Genomic DNA, 20,029 nt, shown 5'->3' on the forward strand with positions numbered 1-20,029 from the left:
GTTTAGAGTTTATAATGCATGAGTAAAACCGAAAGTTTCTGTGATGACTGCCCCTGTACTGTTCACTATGTAACTTATTCATTATGTAAGAATTTGTTCTCCATGTAAGAACTTGTTTGTTATGCCTCAGAAGATTGGAGACTGACGAAAATTAGGCTTGGGGTGGATTAATGATTGTGCATTGAGCACTGACTCCCCTATACAGAATTTTATTGTCGTTAACAACCATTTGATCAATAAATATGAGAGATGCCCTCACAAAAAAAAAAAAAAAAAAAAGGACAGACTTCCAATGGTAAAATAAATAAGTAACCGGGATGTAATGTATAGCATAAGGAATATAGTCAAGATATTGTAACAGCTTGGTAGGGTGATAGCTGGAACCTAGAATTATGTATATAAATGTTCTACCACTGTGTTGTACACTTGAAACTAATGTAATGTAATACTGTGCGTCAACTACCCTTCAATAAAAAATTATTTTAAAAAAAAAAGAAGTGTGATGTGGAACAGGTTAGTTGTTGCTCCTGTCTCCCCCAGTGTCAGTGGGGCCCAGTGGGGAGTGGAGCCTCCAACTTCACCTAGTATCCATGAGGAGGAAAGAAATGGTAGATGCGGGAATAGTGGGCACTATGTTTCCAGTGTCCCCTCCCAGGGGATGTCCATGGGCCCAGCATAGAAACGACCCAGCTGTACCCTGTGGCGACCAAACAGGATGAGTCACCTTTCATTACCCCTTCCCAGGGGGCAGTGGGGCCCAGTGGGGGCTGCCCATCTTTCATTTCCCAGGGGGAAGCTCAGTACCAAGCCCCCCACTGCTTTGAGAGCACTGTCAGGCTTGAACTTCCACACACTATGTCTCACAGGAAGGCAGGTTCTTTGGGAAGAGCTTCAGCGGTCTCTGTGGCCTGCCTTTCCCTCTGGGCTAACTCTCCTTGGCATGGCTCCACAGCTGGGCGAGGACAGAGGACCCCATCTCAGAGTGACAGCCCTGCTTGGCAAGCTGAATGCAAGTGGTAGTTTCTGGTCTTCTTGGCTTGCCCTTGTAAGCATGGGACCTCTAAGTTACACCCCCCTAAGTGCAGGGCAGTGCCCCATTTTAGCCACAAAGTCATCATGGCTGATGCGGAACTGAAATTCAACTGCAAGGGCACAGTGTAAGTGCTGCACTTCTGTTGTAATCACCAAGGATGAACGGGACGCTCAGAGTACACACTCACCTGGTTCTCAAGCTGCACTTCAACATGGAGAGTGCCTATTAAACAAGAAGAAATAGGATCCAAAATGTCTACAATACAATAAAAAATTGTGTGATACCAAGAAACAAGAAAATCACAACTCGAATGAGCAGAGATAATCAACAGATATCAGATGGAGATATATGATATTCTGTGGTTATCCAATAAGGATTTTAAAGAAGCTATCCTAAAAATAATTCAATTACAAATTACCTTAAAAAAATGAATAAACAGAAATTCTCAGCAAAGCAGTAGATGTTATAAAAAATAGAAATTATAGAACTGAAAAATAAATAATGAAAAATTTAAAACTCCCTGAATGGGCTAACAGTATAGTAGAGATGACAGAAAATATAATTAGTGATCTTCAGGAAAGATCAATAGAAGTTATATCATCTCAGCAACAAAAAGAAAACAGATTAAAAACAAACAGATTCTCAGGGGCCTGTAGAACATTAACAAAAGAGCCAACATTCATATTATTGAATCCCAGAGGGAGAGAGAATGGGACTGAAAAAATACTCAAAGAAATAATGGCTGAAATCTCCAAAATTTGGGGAAAAGACATAAACCTACGTGTTCAAGGAACCAAATGAACCTTAAATAGGAAACACCCAAAGAAATCCATGCTAAGACACATTATAGCAAAACTTCTGAAAACTAAAGACAAAAAATCTTGAAAGCTACCAAAGCAAAATGGCACATTTGTAGGAAAGGACTGATGTGAATTACACAGGTTTCTCATCTAAAATAATGTAGGCTAGAAGGAAGTGTAGTAATTTTCAAGTTTTTTGAGAGAAAATAACTGCCCAATGCAAATTCTACATCTGGAAAAAATATTCTTGAAGAACAAAAGAGAGGAGTGATGTCAACAAAACAGAGGAGTAGGGTTCCCCCAAACACCCACTCACCCACCCACCCACCACAAAAACAGCAAAAACAAGCCAAAACGGTCAGAACCAACTTTGTCAAAACTCTGAAAAATACTCAAAGATGCACAGCAATCAAGCAAATGCTGATCAAGAAAAAGGCAACTTAAAAACGGCAGGAAAGCTTTGTGACATTTTTACTTGTCCTTACCCCACCCCACTGCCTCCCCAGCCCACATTCCCAGTGTGGGATCCTGATCCTTGGTTCCAGGGGGAGCAGAGCAGACTTCACTTGCAAATTATTTTGTCTGTTCTAACCTGTCTGGGGGATCCCTGAAGGCCTGATGCAAGGTGCTCACTCAGGGCAGAAAAGTGATGGGTATTATTTGAAAATACTGTGTGATAAATAAAATATCTGTAGTACCCTGGGGGCAAAAGACTACTGCTGAGACACTGAAAAAGGCCACCTAACATTTAAAAAAGAATGAATGTCAGTTTTACACATATCTTCCTGAAAACAGAAGAGGAGGGAACATTTCCTACCCCTTTAATGAAGCTAAGATTACTCTTACTAAAGCAAAGATAGTACCAAAAAAACTATAGTCCAATGTCTTTCTAGAACTTCAGCACAAAATCCTCAACAAAGTATTAACAAACCAAATCCAGCAATACTTCTAGATAATACTCCAACTTGTTATAAAGCATCTACTGAAAACTTTTTACATCATACAAAATGTAATAGACTAAATGCTTTCGCCCTGAGATTAGGAAGAAGTCAAGGATGTCTGCCCTCATGACTCTCATTCTGCTTAGAAGTTTTAGGCCACTACAGTAGGGTAAGAAAAAGAAATAATGGCACATAGATTGTAAAGGAAAGGAAGAAAACTTTTCTTCTTTGCAGACATGATTGTTTATTCAGAAAATCCCAAGGAATCTCCAAAAACTTCTTGGATTCAATAAATGAGCTCACCAACCGCAATGAGATTATCACTACTAGATAATACACCTACCAGAATGGCCAAAACATGACAACACAATTAATGTTGGTGAGGCTGCAGAGAAGTTTTATCACTCATTGCTGATGGGGATGTCATGATACAGACACTCTGGAAAATAGTTTGGCAGTTTCACAGAAAACTAAACATGCAACTATCATATGACCTATGAAGTGTACTCAGCCATTTATCCCAGAGTAATGAAAATTCATGCTCACAAGTAAAGCTGTACATGCATGTTCAGAACAGCTTCATTCAAAATAGCCCCAGCCTGGAAACAGCCCACATGATGAATGATAAACATTTGCTGATATATCCATACCAGGGAATGCTACTCAGCAATGAAACAAAAAACACTGAAGATACACACAACCACCTGGATGAAATTTAATGTAATTACGCCAAGTTGTAAAAAAACAAACTCAAAAGTTTAAATGCTGTATGATTTCATTTATGTAAAATTCTATAAAATTATAGAAATGGGGAACAGATTAGTGGTTATCAGGGGTCAGGGTCATGGGAGGATGTGCACTTGGCTATAAAAGGGCAACAGGAGGGATCTTTGTAGTGATGGAACTGTCCCGCACCCTGATTTATAACAATGTCAATATTATGGCTATGATACTGGACTACAGTCTTGCAAGATGTTATTACTGGTGGAAACTGAGTAAAGGGTAAATGGTTTATTTCTGTATTGTTTCTTACAGCTTCATGTGACTGTACACTTACCTCAATATTTTAATTAAAAATTACATACATAATCAAAGAAAAAATGGCCACGAGGCAGGCCTATGTGAGGGTCATTTAGCAGAAGTCAGAGCCAATGCAGGGAAGGCAACTAGTGGGGTATGGCATGATACCTGGCAGGGTGTGGACCCCAGGTGGGAAAAAGAGCTGGGCTGGGTGAGAGCTGGGCAGGGCTGGGAGACTGGTTATGAAAAAGAGGACTGAGCAAATAAGTCAACATATTGGGGATAACAAGGGCCAGGTTTTTTGTTCTTGGAGAAGGGAATTATAAATTTAAAAATGGGAAAAGCTAGAATGATGATATAGTATGGGATGAGAGTGGAAAGTACCAATATGAACTCGGTTTTCAACATATACCAAGAGGAACAGAAGAACTATACATGTAAAAGTAGGTAGATGTGTATGTATATACATTAACATCTATCTTCTAGCTTTGTCTCCTGTGGAGCTTGGGAACTGTGGCATTCCAGCAGTAGTGAGCATATCCAGTGGTGAGCACATCTTGATTTCTAAATACCATTTCCCACTTAAAAGAATCAAGGCTCAATGAGGAGATGAGTGGTTTCAGAGCTGGGACAGGGAAAGTACAAAATGAGACTAGAAGATCTTGCTGTGCCAGAAAACACAGAATGCAGGAATGACGGGGACATGCCAAAATGATGAAGCTGACAGCATGGAAGGGGCTTGGAACAATCTGAGCACCAAAACAAACGATGGTAAAAGCTTATATTCTGCTGAATGAAACAGGAATCTATATTGACATAAAAGACTGAACAAACAAATGCAAAAAGATGGATTTAGCTATCTATCATGGCAGTAACTAACATACACAGGGAACCCCAGTGGATGCTAACTACTGGATAATAGCTGGGTGACACCCAGGTGTTTACAGAGCCTCAAAGTGTCTCTCCATAAAATACTGATCATGAAGGGAGAAAGAATGATTTATAATGTATAATTCTTGGCAAACACCACCTTATTGACATGATCAAAATTTAATGTTTCCAGTGATGGGGCAAAATAACATCATGTGTCACCTGATGGGACGCAGTAAGAAAAGCACAGACTCATTTCTGTGATGTTTTCACCAAAAATGCATAAACTCAATTCTTATCACTAGACAGCAGACAAATCCAAACCGAGGAACATGCAGCAAAATAACTGGCCTGTAGTCTTCACAAAGGTCAAGAATCTACTAACTATGGTCATTGAAAGACAATGGAAAAACATGACAAGTATCCTTCTGCTATTAAAGGACATTACTGGGACAGTTAACAAAACTTGAATAGGGGTCTCTGGGTAAAGAACATGTAAGAATTTCTTTGTGCTTTTCTGTAAGTTTGAAATTATTTCAAAATAAAAGAACATCACAAGACAGACAACCAGACATTGTGGGCTTTGACAGAAGAATATAGCACCTTTCATGAAATACTGTTACCAATAAGAAACAATTATACCCTGTATCAACTCAATTTACAGGGAATACCATGTAGATATAATCAGTAAAATACAGATTGTGGCAAACTCTAGAGGACAAAAAACCTGGGGTCTTCAGTAAGTAATCTGTAAGGAAAAAGACAGACAGGAAATCCAAGTTTAAAAGAGATATAAGATACATATCAACCATTTAAAATATACTGACCTCTGTTAGATGTTGATTCAAATATACATACATCTATAAAGCAAATAGAAATCTGAGCAACATTAAGATGTAATGCTATTAAGCAATTATTAAATTTTTAGTAACAGTAATGTGGATGTGGTTAATAAATGAGATCAGTAATATGGAAATAGGGAAAGGAGTAGAGGAGTGAGTGAGCCAAGACTGTTAAAGCTGGGTGATGGTACCTACAGGAGGTGATACCAACCCAGGGATGATACCACCATGGGGGTGGCACCTCCATAAAGATCTTTATAGTATTTTATACAATTTTGTGAATGTTTGAAGTTTCCCAAAAATAAAGAGTTTCGTGGTTTCTTTTTTTTCCAAAAATATTTCAATCTAGGTTCTGTCTCATTCCAAAGCTAGTTCTTGTTGAATTTATTATTTTCTTTTAAAAATAATTTAAATACTTTATTTATGTATCCCCTAATTATATTTTCCCATGATTGGCCAACATTAAACAAAAACTTCATATTCCAATGTTAAACAATAAATAGCTGACTACATTTATAGATGAGATACACTATAAGAAAGTTAGATATAAAGAAAATTTTTAATTTTTCCAGATATTTTTCTTAATTGAAAATTAGCCACATTTATACAATGAGGACAATTTTAAATAAAGAGATGGTTTTTGGAAAGATAAAAATCAGCTTACCTAGTGGATCGTAATAGGGATGTTACAAACCTTCCTTGGGACATCTGGAAATGTACATTGTAGGTTTTGGGGGACATTTTTAATGTTTAATGGGGACATTACTAGTCTCAGCGAGGGGAGACGGGGACACCAAATGCCCCCCACCCTGCTTGGAACTCTGCTGCACAGTGAAGAGCTGCCCTGCCTCGAAAGCCAACAGATTCTCTGATGAGAACATCAACTAAGAAGTAACACTGCAACAGAAGAAAGAGTAGGGGAAAAGGTTCTTATGACTCTCATGCTTGTTAGCTGGAGAGTTACCTGGGGGGAAAAACCATTATTCTATAAGGGAAGCAGAAAGTAGACACTGCTATTGCTTTGGTTTTAGATGGTGCTTCTTTCTAAAACAAGGGAAACTAACATACAGTAAGTCTGGCACATGGAAGCTGTCCACAGATGGTAGTTACTAGTATCAATCCCTCTAGAGTCAGAAGCAGCACAGATAAAGAAGCATCTACAAGGATGTGGAATCCAGACAAGGTCAGAAGTGGACAACGCTGGTTTTCCTGATGGAGAGCTCCTCCTGGCGGAATGGTTAGAGTCCAACAGGAGCAAAGCCACCTTTGAGAACAAATTATTTCCAGCAAGCACTGAACTCCAGTACCGTTAGACTCTTTCTCCTTCACTTTTCCTTATACTGCGTGATCCATACTTAGGAGGAAAAATCCTTCAAAGTTCCCAATATAGGAGCAGTAAAGTGAACTTGAGCAAAACCCACAGTGGGCAGTAAGAAAGTCATACAAGGGGAACAGCCAAGCAAAATGACTGAGCATCTCCTGGCTAACTGCTGGTGCAGCAGCAAGACCAGCCATGCCAAAGTGGTGGGAAATTAGGGCACCTCCCAGCTTAGAACGGGGCAGTGAGGGTAAGAGACTGGGCATGGCAGGACGAGTCCAGGGCACAGCAACGTCCCTCTCCCTGGTCCCATGTAAAGAGTCTAAACTGTGGGATGAGGACAGAGGAGAGAGACAAACTGGGAGGATCAGGGCTAGTGTGCTTTGCATGTGCTTGATAAGTTACACTTGCAAGGACTGAAAGGGGAATGAAAAGCTGATTCACAAGTAGGCATTTAATGAGAGGAACACACAGATAACTTCAGTCTAGAAGGGTAAAGCAGGAGACAAACATTACTTTCAACATTCCTTTTGAAAAGGCCAAGGTCATTATTCAGGATTTTGAAAATCAATTTTAACAGGTCAAAATGCTAAGGCAGAAATAAACAAAAGGCTGCTCTTAGTACCTGCAACGGGGGATTCCAATATGAAGAATCAAGCCTACTCCTTCACATCCATTCATAGTTTTTTAAACTTTACTTTGCACAGAGACAAAAAGTATATTAAAGAACTATTACCTTTCATGTTTGCAGCACATGCACTGTTATTCACCAAAATGGAATATGGTTGTTCATTTTGAGGCAAGACTCCTGCAGCCATGGTAGTCTGTTGGGGGAAAAGAAAAGGACTATTTTTTGAAAGTCTGCCTTGGGGATGGTCATTTACTAATAACGTATGATGTGTAGACTTCTGCTGTCTATACAGTAGTCATTAGCTAAGTGACTACTTAGCACTCGAATGTGGCTAGTACAGGTTTGTTATGTGCCATAGGGGTAAAATACAAGATTCTGAAGATTTAGTACAAAAAAAGAATGTTAAGTATCTCACTAGCAACATCTTACATTGATTCTACACTGAAATATTTTGATATTTTCTGGTTCTTTTTTATGATGCTACTAGGAAACCTAAGAGAATACATGGCTCACTGGACACTCTTGAACAGTACTGTGCTAGGCAGTAAAGACATCACAGAGAAAAGTAAGACATACCCTCCTTCCTGCATTAATAGTCTGTTCAGAAGGTAAGATGTGGACACAAATAATGCTAATATGTGCTAAGTGTCACAAGACAGGCTTGGACAAGCAGGAGGGCTGTCCAAATTGAGGGCGGGTATATGGCTTCAAGTAGGAATTTGCATGTGAACTGTGCTCAAGGAGTGACATTGTGGACTTGATATTGTGACAGGCAACAAAACAGAACCTCTCATTCTTCACTAATCCAATTAGGTTAGGGTTTACTGAATCTATATGACTTTAAGCTATAGTTAACAGTCTTTATATGGCTCATGCTAAATTATACAGCTGATTATCATGTCGCTATGGCTTCCACTGGGGAAAGTTAAATCACTTTATAAGTCAACAAAGTAAAAATTGTCACCTTTCTAAGCTCTTACTATGTGCCAGACTGAGAAATAAGAAATATGTATTGGTCTCTGATCTGGTTCTCGAATGTTCCCCTGGGAGGAGGGGGTTTCTCTCCCAGGGCAAGGTCCCTATGAATTCATTGAGACCAAATAAGGGCAAAGGCAGGAAGATGGGGCCTTAAAAGGGGGGTTATGCTCACAGTAGTAGGTATCAGTCTCTCCTCAGTCCCAGGTCTCCTGGTGCTACTTCCCTGTGCCCAGCACCAGGAGGAACTCTGTGGGTGGGTCTCTGGTGCCTGGGGGATGCCTGACCACTAACATACCAGGAACTGAGAGGAGGAGAGAGTGGGTGTCTCCTTTCCACCCCTCCCCTGGGCCGGTACTCCCTGACTGACCAGCAGCTCTGTCTCTGGTAAACATCCCATAAATGTGCAAACAGGCTCTTATTATATACACAATGGGCACTCTTACGGCCAGGAAGGAATCTTGGTCAGAAACTCCCATTTTCTCCATACTGACACAGAGCACTAAAACCCTTGTGATTTTCTGAGTGGTAAGAGCACTGCGAACACCTTTGGTTCTAATGAGGTGACTCTGGGTGGGCTCCTGGGTGGGGGCTGGTCACCAGAAAGGCTAAGCCATGAGAAGCTGGGAATTTTCAGCCCTGACCTGCCTTCTCTAGAGAGGGGACAGGAGGTGGAAATGGAGGTAATGACTGAGCGTGCCTCTGGGAGGCCTTCCCAAGTCCCAGCAGCATGGGGTTCAGAGAGCCCCCAGGTGGGTGAGCACAGCCCTGGGAGGGTGATGCACCCCAACTCCATAAGGACAGGAGCTCCTGCACTTGAGACCCTCCCAGACCTCACCCTGGGCATCTCTGTGGCTGGCTGCCCAACACTGTCCTTTACTGTTTCCTTTACTAAACTGGTAACCATCAGTGTTTCCCTGAGTTCTGGGAGCCACACCAGCAAATTAATGGAACCCGAGGACAGGGTCATGAAAACCTCTGATCTACAGCCGGCTGGTCAGAAGCACAGGTGACACCCTGGACTTGGCACTGGCGTCTGAAGGGGGGATGGCAGGCACGGTCTTGTGGGACTGAGCCGTCAGCTTGTGGGATCTGACAGTATCTCCAGTGGATGGTAACAGGACTGAGTTAAAGTGTAGGACACCCAGCTGGTGTCACAGAGAACTGCTTGGTGGGGAAACCCTTCCACATCTGGTATCAGAAGTGCTGAGTGTGGAGCAGTTTGAGAGAAAAGGAGGCAGGTGGGAGGGGAGAACTGGAGGTTTCTTCTTTCTAACAAACACAAAGATAAAATCACTGTTTCTAACAAGAACTCTATGAAATACTAATCATTCCCTATTTTAAAGCCAAGGAAATAGTTTCAGTAGGGTTAACATGCACACTTAAAGGGCAGTGAAGTCCCAACTTTTGACTTTCAGTTCAGTTCTTTCATCTTCTACACAGTTACAATGAAAGAAATTCCAATAAAGATTATTTCAACATTTTGGAGCTTCCAGTAAAAGAAACATATAGTTCAGTTCAATAGTCACAGACTAACTGTACTTCAATTTAAATATTGATGAAAACACCTTCAGAAAATCAGCTGTAGAATTTTAGAAACTATAAAACTATTTTCATAAAATACAAGCACAGACCAGAAAAGTTTATGGATATTACTAGATACAAAAGAAAGTCATACACAGTACTAAGTTTTTTTCTAAATAATCATTTTAATATTTTACTTTGCAAAAGTATGTTTATTGTTTGGCTATCAATGACTGGGGCTTCAAACACTACAATTTTTATTAGCTTATTAAATAGTTATGCATTTTTTAAAAGGCCCTAAAAATCTGTACCAATAAATTAATGGTGGTAATCAAATTCAGCCCTACTCAATATTTTTCCTAGGAGCATTCGTTTATTTCTGTGAGAAAAAAATCATTTTGCAAATTTCAGTGATCCTCTGGGAATTTCAAGTTCACTGAAAGTTTATTTCAAAAATCAAATTTTATATGCTGAGCAGGTATAAAACTTAAAATTTAAAGTCCTACTTTATGAAGGACTGTCTCCCTTCAAGAGAAATACAAGAACTAAAATCAAAGGGTGCTCTAAAATGGAAGAAAAAAGAATAATGCTTGCAATATTAATAACATTACAAGTCTGGCCTCAGGCTAATTAATGCAAACTTTACAATGTACATAATGTTTCAAGTGAATGTTACATAAAAACAAGAAGTCAAAGGACTAATAGGACAATTGTTTCAAGACACTCAAAAGTTCCAGCAAAAACTTAATTAGAAAGTATATCCATTAAAATTAAACTTACAGTAAACACTTCTACCACATTAGTTTTCACAAATTCAGACTATTTTCTTTAAGTATTCTTTGACAAAAAACAATCATCACCATTTTAGAACCATGGACTTTTACAGCAGTCAGTGTTCTAGCTCTGGCTGCTTTGTGGGTGAGGAGTTAGGAAGCATGTCTCAGGTGATCTAGCATGTGGTGACACAAGTGAGGACCAGGCGTCACCTTCTCTGATGTCTTCCCTGACACCACCCTGTGCTCTTTGGCTGTAAGGGAATGGAATGCAGCTACTGGACTGGCCCCTTGCATACCACTGGGGCTCAAGATAAGCCATGGTCTGCTCATCTTTGGCCCTAGAGAAGGGGAGTCTGGCGTATGGGACACACTCAGTACACAGCTGTTGAACTGAAATGGACATACTAGACTGAGTTTCTTGGGTCTATTCATGTCTTAATTATCTCTGTGTCTCCAACACCTAAAACCCACTGGAAACATGGCTATTAAAAGAATGATGAATTAATTCATTGTACCCCTTTGGGTGGCAAAGACTGCAAGTATGATTGTGGACTGTCTTAAAGCTTTCTAACTAGTCCCTCAGAAACTCAGAGCTGTAGGGAACCTGAGGAGTCCTCTAGTGGAATGCCAGTCCCCGCATGCCCTCTCCACAACAGCCTAGTCTGAGCAGTGACGGTGACATCACCACACAGCTCTGGCAGTTTGAAAGCTCTTTGTAATGCTGCCACTCTGTACTTACTACTCATTGGTCCTATTTCTGCATGCTGTGACCATACAGAACAATAAACCCTTTCTTGCCCATAGCTAAAGCTGGGGATCACACTACCCTTACACCTGAGCTGCATTTCCTCAAGCTAGACACAGAGTTCCCTGCACCATCCTTTTTGTGTCGTATGTTCTTTTCTGTAGTTATTCATATACAAGGGCCAGAGCTGAATTCTATCCCCCACATGGGGTATGATCAACAAAAATTACAACAAAACCAGTTCCCTTGTCAGAAAGTGTATGTGGCTTACCCATCAACATCAGCATTTTCACCAGTCTCAAAGCACATCAGGATACATCAACAGTCAAAGAAAAAAAAAAAACAGCTAAAAATCTGTAATACATTTTGAGGTTAAAAAATAGACATTCATTACAGATTATTAAATATATGCAGTGAGAACAGCTAGTATCAAAAAGACAAGAAACAAGTGTTGGCAAGGATGTGAAAAGAAAACCCTACACTGTTGGTGGGAATGTAAACTGGTACAGCCACTGTGGAAAGCAGTATGGAGGTTCCTCAAAGAACTAAAAATAGGTAACATATGACCAGTAAATTCCACTTCTGGGAATTTACACAAAGAAAACAAAATCACTAACATAAAAAGATACATGTACTATTTATTATTATTAATCTTTGTTATAAACATAAAATATTCATAAAATTTATCAATATGATTTATAAACATATATTATACATTGTACTATTATATAATAATATAATCATACTTACTCACGTTTACTGCAGTATTATTTACAACAGCCAAGATATGGAAGCAACCTAAGTGTCTATCGATAAATGGATAAAGATGTGGTATATATGCACAATGAAATATTACTCAGCCAAAAAAAAAAAAAAGAATGAAATTTTGCCATTTGCAACCTGGATAGACCTAGAGGGTATTATGCTAAATGAAATAATTCAGACAAAGAAAGACAAATACCATATGATTCCACTTACATGTGGAATCTAAAAAACAAAACAGACAGGCAAAAACCTGGAAACAGACTCATAAGTACAGGGAACAAACTAGTGGATACCAGAGGGGAAGAGGGTGGGGAGACAGACACATACAAAAATGAATTTTTTATTAATATACTGCTTGCTCCAGAGCTTTGCCCTTTTTCCTACTGGGATATTGTCCCCTTTCTTACTGACTTGCATGATGTCTTTCTATATTAAGAACATCAATTCTTCATCATATATGTCACACATCTTTTTTTTTAACAGTTTATCATGTCTTAACTATGTTGATGGTGTGTTTTTCCAGTAGTTTTACTTATTTCATGCAGTCCAATAAGAAATGCTTCTCTAATACAAGAGATGTCAATCAATTTTAATGTCTGCCATTTTGGGGTGATAAATGTCCCTTTGCTGCCGGTTGACAGTACTACTGCTATAATAGTTAATCTACAGAATTAAAGATGGTCCATTTTCAAAGAATATCATATCTGTGACTGTAAAAGTCATCCTTAAAAGTAGTAAAATTAAGTTTTTTTGCAAATTATCTACATTTGTAAAGCTTTAATACTATGTTTTGGCCAAATAACATGACTACATGCCTTTTATGAAAAAGCAATTCTACCAACCTAAGAAAAACAGTGGAAGGGAAGTTTTTTTAATGGCTTAATTACCCAAGAGTTTATACTATATAGGCTTAGAGTTAAATTACCAATTCTCAAAGATCTAAGACATAAAATATACAAGTTTGACAGAGTATTTCAAGACCTTTCAAAGGCTGAGATGAAACAGCAAACCAGCTCTACTTGTATCTGTGGGGCCTCAAAAGTACAGTTTCCTGTTCATTCTCCTCACTTCCATCTGAAAGTCTGGTAGCCTCATGTCCACTGCTTTACAATCAAACAGCTTTTGTCTTTCCAACATCAGCAACACTTTTATCCTGCTTTACCTCCTGTCTTCCTCAAGGAAACCCCACCACTTATTCAACAGGTGTTAAAGCCTGACTTCTTTTCCTTGTTTCAGATAGTCACGTACAATCAGAACAGCAGATCCAAAGCAGTCTTCATTTTAGGTTCATTTAGCCCCACTGCTAAGGCAATGTCTTCTGAGGCATCCACCTGCTGCTGCTCTAGGTATCAGGAGGCTTATCTTTCTAGCACACTCTGAGTAGCGGGAACATCAATTACTTCCGGTCCTCTAAGAGCCCTGGAGATTGCTCAGTCTACTCTTTCTTGTTTGTGTCTTTCCCTGGCTTTGGGTGGTCTGCACAGATCAGTACTCAGCCAAACTCCTTAGGGCATCAAAGACCTGTGGGCCCTGCCCATCTCCAGAACTCTCTGCTCCTTCCTTCTCTCCAGTACCCTGCCCTGCAAATGCTAGCCTCCTTGGCTCTCTGCACATCTCTGAGGAAGTTCTGTTTAGGTCCTCCTCCCTGCGCCTTCCAGAAGGCAGCTAGTGCAGTTTTAGGCTTACCATGTTTGTTTCTCTTCTCTCAGAGATTATGGTTCCAAGCTGCCTGCTTTCCAATGTCCAAAATCCATTTTTTATATATTCTGTCTAGTTTTCTAATTGTTTAATGCATGAGGGTAATTCTGGTCTGTTACTTCATTTTGGTTGGAAGCAGAAATTCCCCTTGGCCCTCTTTCAAGTCGCTCAAATCCAGGGGAACTCTGCAAGGGTGCTCATTGTGCATCCACTTGGCATAAAGACATTAATTTATAGTCCAGTTGCATGTAACTGCTTATCAATTATACACAGCTCAGCTAGATTAGCTGAACTACACTGTCAAGTCAGAAGTACTGTGTTTAAATCTGGACTCCTCATTGCCAGGTATATGAACCATTTTGAGCTTCAATTTCCTTCTGTTAATGTAGATTATTATATCTACTTTCCTAGGTTGCCACAAGGATGAAGAGCAAGTGTGTGTGTATTTCTAGCACAGTGTCTGGCATACAGGTATTCAATAAATGTTTATTATTTTGTATTGCAAACCAGTATCTGTAATGTAGCTTTGTTTCTTTCCCTTCTTTGTCTGTATTCACTTAATTTCCCTCTCATTTTTATAAGACTTTGTCAACTATTTTCTTCATTAACTGCAGAACAGTTCTGCCAGTCGTTAGTAATGGTTGAGCTTCTCAAGATTTATGAAAACATTATCTCCATTCACAACTGAATTTATTTCATGTGCCTGTTTGTAGTCAGGAGTAAAAGGGTTTGAAGAGTAATTCTGTCACTTCCCTTCACAATCACATATCGATTTCATTTCCCATTGCTAATGACAGTATTTTTAACCACTCTATCCTACAATTTGCTTTCATTCCAAAAAGTCCCTCAAATGACTCAACTGTTTAAAATTAATCACATTCTCACTAATAAATACTTAATAATGTAAACTTTAGAACGGCAATGGACTATTTCATACTGTTAAGAAGAGCTGTCAAGAAGAAAGAGTTTGACACAAAAAAATGTTCTTCTTCATAAAAATGTCATTTCACAGAGAGACTGGGCTTTAAGATGGACTGAGAAGTTCTCAGCTCACTACTTGCCCTTCTGTCTTCCAGATACACAGTGTTCTGCCAAAATCTGCATGTGCATTTTTGGGAGAGAAATGGTGGGGATTGCATGAAGAAGTGTCTGGGAGGTCAGCAGAGTAGTTCACCCTACCCAGACTCAGCACTGCACTCTGACTTGCCTCAGAATCACCTTGGGTGTTTGAGGAAAAGGGAAATTTCTTGGCCCCTCTGACTTGGTAAGTTGGTAAGCTGGTGAAGAGTGTAACAGTCTGCATTTACCAACTTGATCTCTTGCTCATTGAGGTAGGACACCTTCTGCCCACACTGTCAATGTTATTAGAGTCTGTGGAGCAATCATTATACACAAATTTGAGGTTGAAAAACTCAGTTTGTATGGGAAAAAGAGAGGTGGAAACTCAAGTATACAGACAAACCTATGAAAGTTTTATAAATATATTTATGTTCATGAATAATATACTAACAGTATAAAACACATAAGCTCACTCCATGCCAGGCACCATTCCAAGTGCTTTATGTATCTTAACTCATATAATCCTCACCCAACACTATAAGGTGAGCACTGCTATTATTCCCATTTTAGAAAGTTCATTTTTTAGAGCAGTTTTTGGTTCATTGAAAAAATGAGTGGAAGGTAGAGATTCTCCCCACACCCACAGCCACCCCCATGATCAGCGCCCCCACCAGGTGGTACATTTGTTTTAACTGATGAACCTGTACTGAGATGTTACCACCACCCAACATCCATAGTCTACATTGGTGTCACTCTTGGTGTTGGGACATTCTGTGGATTTCGAAAATGTATAGTGTCATGTACCCACCATTACAGTGTCACCCAGTGCCCTGAAAATCCTGTGCTCAGCTTAGTCATCCTGCCTCCCAAGCCCACTCCCAGCAACCACTTGTCTTTTTATTGTCTCTATAGTTTTGTTTTCTCCAGAATGTCATACTTGGAGTCACACAGTATACAGCGTTTTCAGACTCTTTTCATGTGGTAATATGTATTTGAGGTTCCTCTGTCTTTCCATGGCTTCATATCTCATTCCCTAATATAGTGCTGTATAATAATACTGTCTGGATATATCACAGTTTATTCATTTACCTACTGATGGGCATCTTAGTTGCTTTCAAGTTCTGGCAATTATGAATAAAACTGCTATAAACATGTGTGTGCAGGTTTTTGTGTGGACATACATTTTTCAACTCCTGTGATGAAACACAAAGGAGCATGACTGCTGGATCATATGCTAAGGTGCTCAGTTTTGAGTATTACTCCCATTTTACAGATCAGGAAACTAAGGCAAAGGGAAGTCAAACAGTTTGCCTGAAGTCACAGCTATTAAGTAGGGGAGCTGGGATTTGAAATCGCACAGTTTGGCTCCAGAGTTTGTGCTCTTAACCACTACACATACAACTTCTCAACAGCAAAATAAATAAAAGGAATTTCATTGTTACTCTATGCATTTTAACTCGGCTACACTGGATTGTGCACCATTACTAATTTCTTCATTTGGAAGAAACTTTTCAGATCACCCTATCCACAGCAAGATTTTCAAATTTGTTTTGCTTTGTGAAACTTGCTGATCCTTCATCTAAATATTCATTTACTGCTTTCCCAAAGATAAATATCAAGAACACAGCTCCTTTACACATTTTAGTCTCTTCCCTCCTAACAGAAAAAGAAATGAGCTGATGTGTACATAAGGTTATAAAATCCAAATACATTTTTGATATTTGTTGGCACTTAGTAGCTCTGCGATTTTAAGCGCACTTAACATTTCTGACTATCTGACCTGTGGTTGTCGATAGAGTGAGAGCCTGTATACAAACCGAATTCTGTGCCTGATCCATATTTCAGTCTGTTCTCAACACAGCAGTCAGTGACCTTGTTAATAACTTCAGCTGATCTTGTTAACCCCTCTCTTCCAAACCCTTCTGGCATCTTCAAAACAGGGCCTGGCATGGAGTAGGGGCTCTGTAAAGATTTGCTGAACAAATACACGAATAAACATTCAATAAAAGATAGTTGCCAACACTACCATTATCATTTAATCTCTCTGAATCTCAGCCAGCCTTTTAGTCTGTAAAGGAGGGATGTAATCATGCCTTACCTTATCTCAAGGTTATTGATAAGAGCATATAAATTACATGAGAATACCATCATGCAAATGCAAGGCCTGGCATTTTCCTGATCACATTTGTATCTCCAACATCTTGCCCATCTTCAACCTGACAAATCTGTGTTCCTTCTAATTCCCTGAGGGGTTTTTGGATTCTTTTCAGCCAAATATGCAAGAGGACAACAACTTTAACTCTCAGCCCAAATTTTCTTTCCTTTAGGATGCCTTCCCTAATACCAATTACACATTTTATTCACATCCCTTCATCATGTAGGGCTGACTGAAGCTTAAAACTATAGAACAGTTTTCTAATACCATATTAGGGTTTTGTCCTTGAAGAATTAAAGCACACCTTAGAATTCCTTATGTAGTAAAACAAACAAAACAGATTGATTTTAACCTGAAATGTTCTCACCTTTGAGTCTACAACCTCAAAAAGTGACAGAACTATATAAAATCCCTTTTCTCCTCAAATCACCCTGAGGGGCAGACAGGCAACATTTAAAAAGCATCCTTTCTTTTTACAGACCTCTCCAACCATTCTAACAAGGTAAATCTTCAAGGAGTGAACTAAGGGCTGCCTTGAATATATGTTGTATCTGGCAATTTGCTATGAACATCACTGGCTTCTGTAATCTCACACCTTAAATACACCTCAGGGAGGGCTCCCAGCTCTCAGGAGACTGTCACAGAGCAGGGGAAAACAACATTAAGTAGGATCCTTGATATTTCATCATTTAAAGAAATATGCTGTTTGATTTAGATTCTGTGGAAAACAAATTATGATAAAGTAGATGGATAAAATGTTAACAATAGGTGAAGCTGGTTTTCACCAGCAAGGTTTCTATACTCCCTTGCCTTTTCCCACAACTACAGCCACACCTAGTTAATCCTACAGGTTTGAGACATCACATCAACCTCAGCACCAGTTTTAAACTCATTAAAAAACCTAACACCCATCAGAACCACCTGCAGGATTTTCTTAAAAACCCATACTGCTGGGTCCCACCCCAGAATTTCTTAGTTGGTCTGGGTGGGGCTGAGAATCTGCATTTCTGATTTTCAGTGATACTGCTGCTTTGAGGACCAAAAGCAGAGCCGTTTGCATTCATTCAACAGCAGCTATTCATACAGGTTACAGTTTCCTGGGTTCTATTTAGCTATCAAACAATAAAATCTTTTTACAGATCCTAAGCCAGTCTGTGCAAAATCTTGAAGTACATTATGAAGTCCCACATCATCAATCAAATCTAGAAAAAGCCTCAGATTCTTGGGTAAACCTGGTGTCTTGCCTGAGGGTTTCAGCCCCAGACAAGTTCACTATGGATTCAGTGAGACAGAGAAATGACAATGGAACATTCTTGGGGTAAAAGAGTTTATACCTGGCTTTATCCTCAGGGCAGTTGGTTGAGCACTAGAACTTGTCTGCATCCAGCAGTCTGCAGGTCTGTAATCTGTCTTCATTTCTGCCTCTGAAGCACTGGGCAGAGCTCTTTACACAGTGACTCAGTCAATAATAGCTTATTGCCAGTGGATGTAAAAGCAGTAGCTTAACAGTAGGCCAATTTAGTTTAGGGTCAGGTGAGGATTCTGGCAATATAAACTTCCATTTTCCCCACACCTGGGTACTAATGTTCCTACTGTAATTCTATTTTAAACCAAACACCACTTGGAATCAGGACATTGCAGGTGGTATCAGCAAGAAGAAAGACTTCCCCCATCAGTCACTTTTTAGTCAAATACCAAGTACCACACCACTTTGGAGACCAAAATTTGGAACCCTAACCAACAGGTGTTTATTATCTGAATATTTCTTTCAACAAACAAATATGTGATTATATAACTATGTCCACCTTTAAATACGTATTTTGTGACATAGTTTACAATTTTAAAAAATCAAATCCACCTAGTTCAACATGAAAACTTTAAAATAGTGGGTAAAGCAGTTTGCTATTCACTTTACTAGTGCCATTTATAGACTAGGAAGGATAACATTTTCTACCTCTTCAATTCCTGAGTGTCTTGCCAATGGGTTTCAGCCCCAGGCAAGTTCTCTATGGATTCAGTGTGACCAAAGAAACTGACAGCAAAACGTTCTTTGGGGTGAAAGGGTTATACCCAACTTTATTTCCAGGTGGCAGGTCAGTCACTAGAATCCCATTCACTCAGAGCGAGTCTTTATGCAGCAAGCCAGTCTCTGCCTCTGGGCCCCTCTGTCCACACAGCTGTCCTCTGGGCTTCTCTGCACAACCGTCCCACACAGCTGTCCTGCACAGCCGTCCTCTGGGCCTCTGTCCTCAGTGCTGCCACCACTTCAGCCTCTGCTCTGCTATCCTGCAGCCTTGCAGCTCTGCCACCGTGTCGTCCAGAGCACTGGGCGGAGCTCTTTTCATAGAGTCAGCAGCCATGTATTACCCACAGGTGTGCAGTGAGCTAGTCAACCAGGGCCAGGTGAGAATCCTGGCCACAGGAACTCTCATTTTATCCACACTCCACCTCTCCAGGATTCTCTCCTCTCAATCTATGTGCCCTTAGTCCTCTGCAATGGTCCCTGTGCAAGGAAGCTTGAAAATTGTTCTCCAGCCTCTCCAGCAAAAAGTCTTGCAGACACACAAGCCGGACTCATGGCTCAATCTCTGACCTCTGTCTCTTTGGTCTTAATGGCTGGAATTGCTGCTCTGGTTTCAGCTGTTGCCATAGCTCCAGTAAGATCCTATTTGGCTTCCCGTCTAATTTCCTTCCATCTACTCCTGCCCGTATCAAATCAACCCTCATCTGGGTCCTCGTAACCCTCATGAGGCCCCTCAAATTCCTCCTGTGAGTAACAGGTCTTATTTCTTTCTGGGTTCTCATTGCTTCAGCTACTGTACGTGTCACCTTGCATTTTGTAATCACTGCCTCAAGGCAGGCTGCACTGTCGGGGAA

At 40.0% G+C, this 20,029-nt stretch overlaps 1 protein-coding gene across 10 annotated transcripts in view; it reads right to left on the bottom strand.

Annotated features, from left to right (window-relative positions):
* PTPDC1 (protein tyrosine phosphatase domain containing 1) overlaps positions 1 to 20,029 on the bottom strand; it is an 81,105-nt gene that overhangs the window by 50,643 nt on the left and 10,433 nt on the right. For 4 of the 10 annotated variants that reach the window (XM_057498404.1, XM_036896934.2, XM_057498399.1 and 1 more), the window contains exon 2: positions 7,561 to 7,648. The exons of 2 other annotated variants lie outside the window; for them this stretch is intronic. In XM_057498404.1, coding sequence (XP_057354387.1) covers positions 7,561 to 7,642 — 82 coding nt within the window. In that variant the 5' untranslated portion in view covers positions 7,643 to 7,648. Of the gene's footprint in view, positions 1 to 7,560; positions 7,649 to 10,814; positions 11,674 to 11,746; positions 11,773 to 20,029 lie in introns of those variants that run through there. 4 more of the 10 variants (XM_057498402.1, XM_057498398.1, XM_057498405.1 and 1 more) reach the window with 4 other exon arrangements.

Source organism: Manis pentadactyla, chromosome 3, assembly GCF_030020395.1.
Source record: "Manis pentadactyla isolate mManPen7 chromosome 3, mManPen7.hap1, whole genome shotgun sequence".
Classification (NCBI taxonomy): Eukaryota; Metazoa; Chordata; class Mammalia; order Pholidota; family Manidae; genus Manis; species Manis pentadactyla.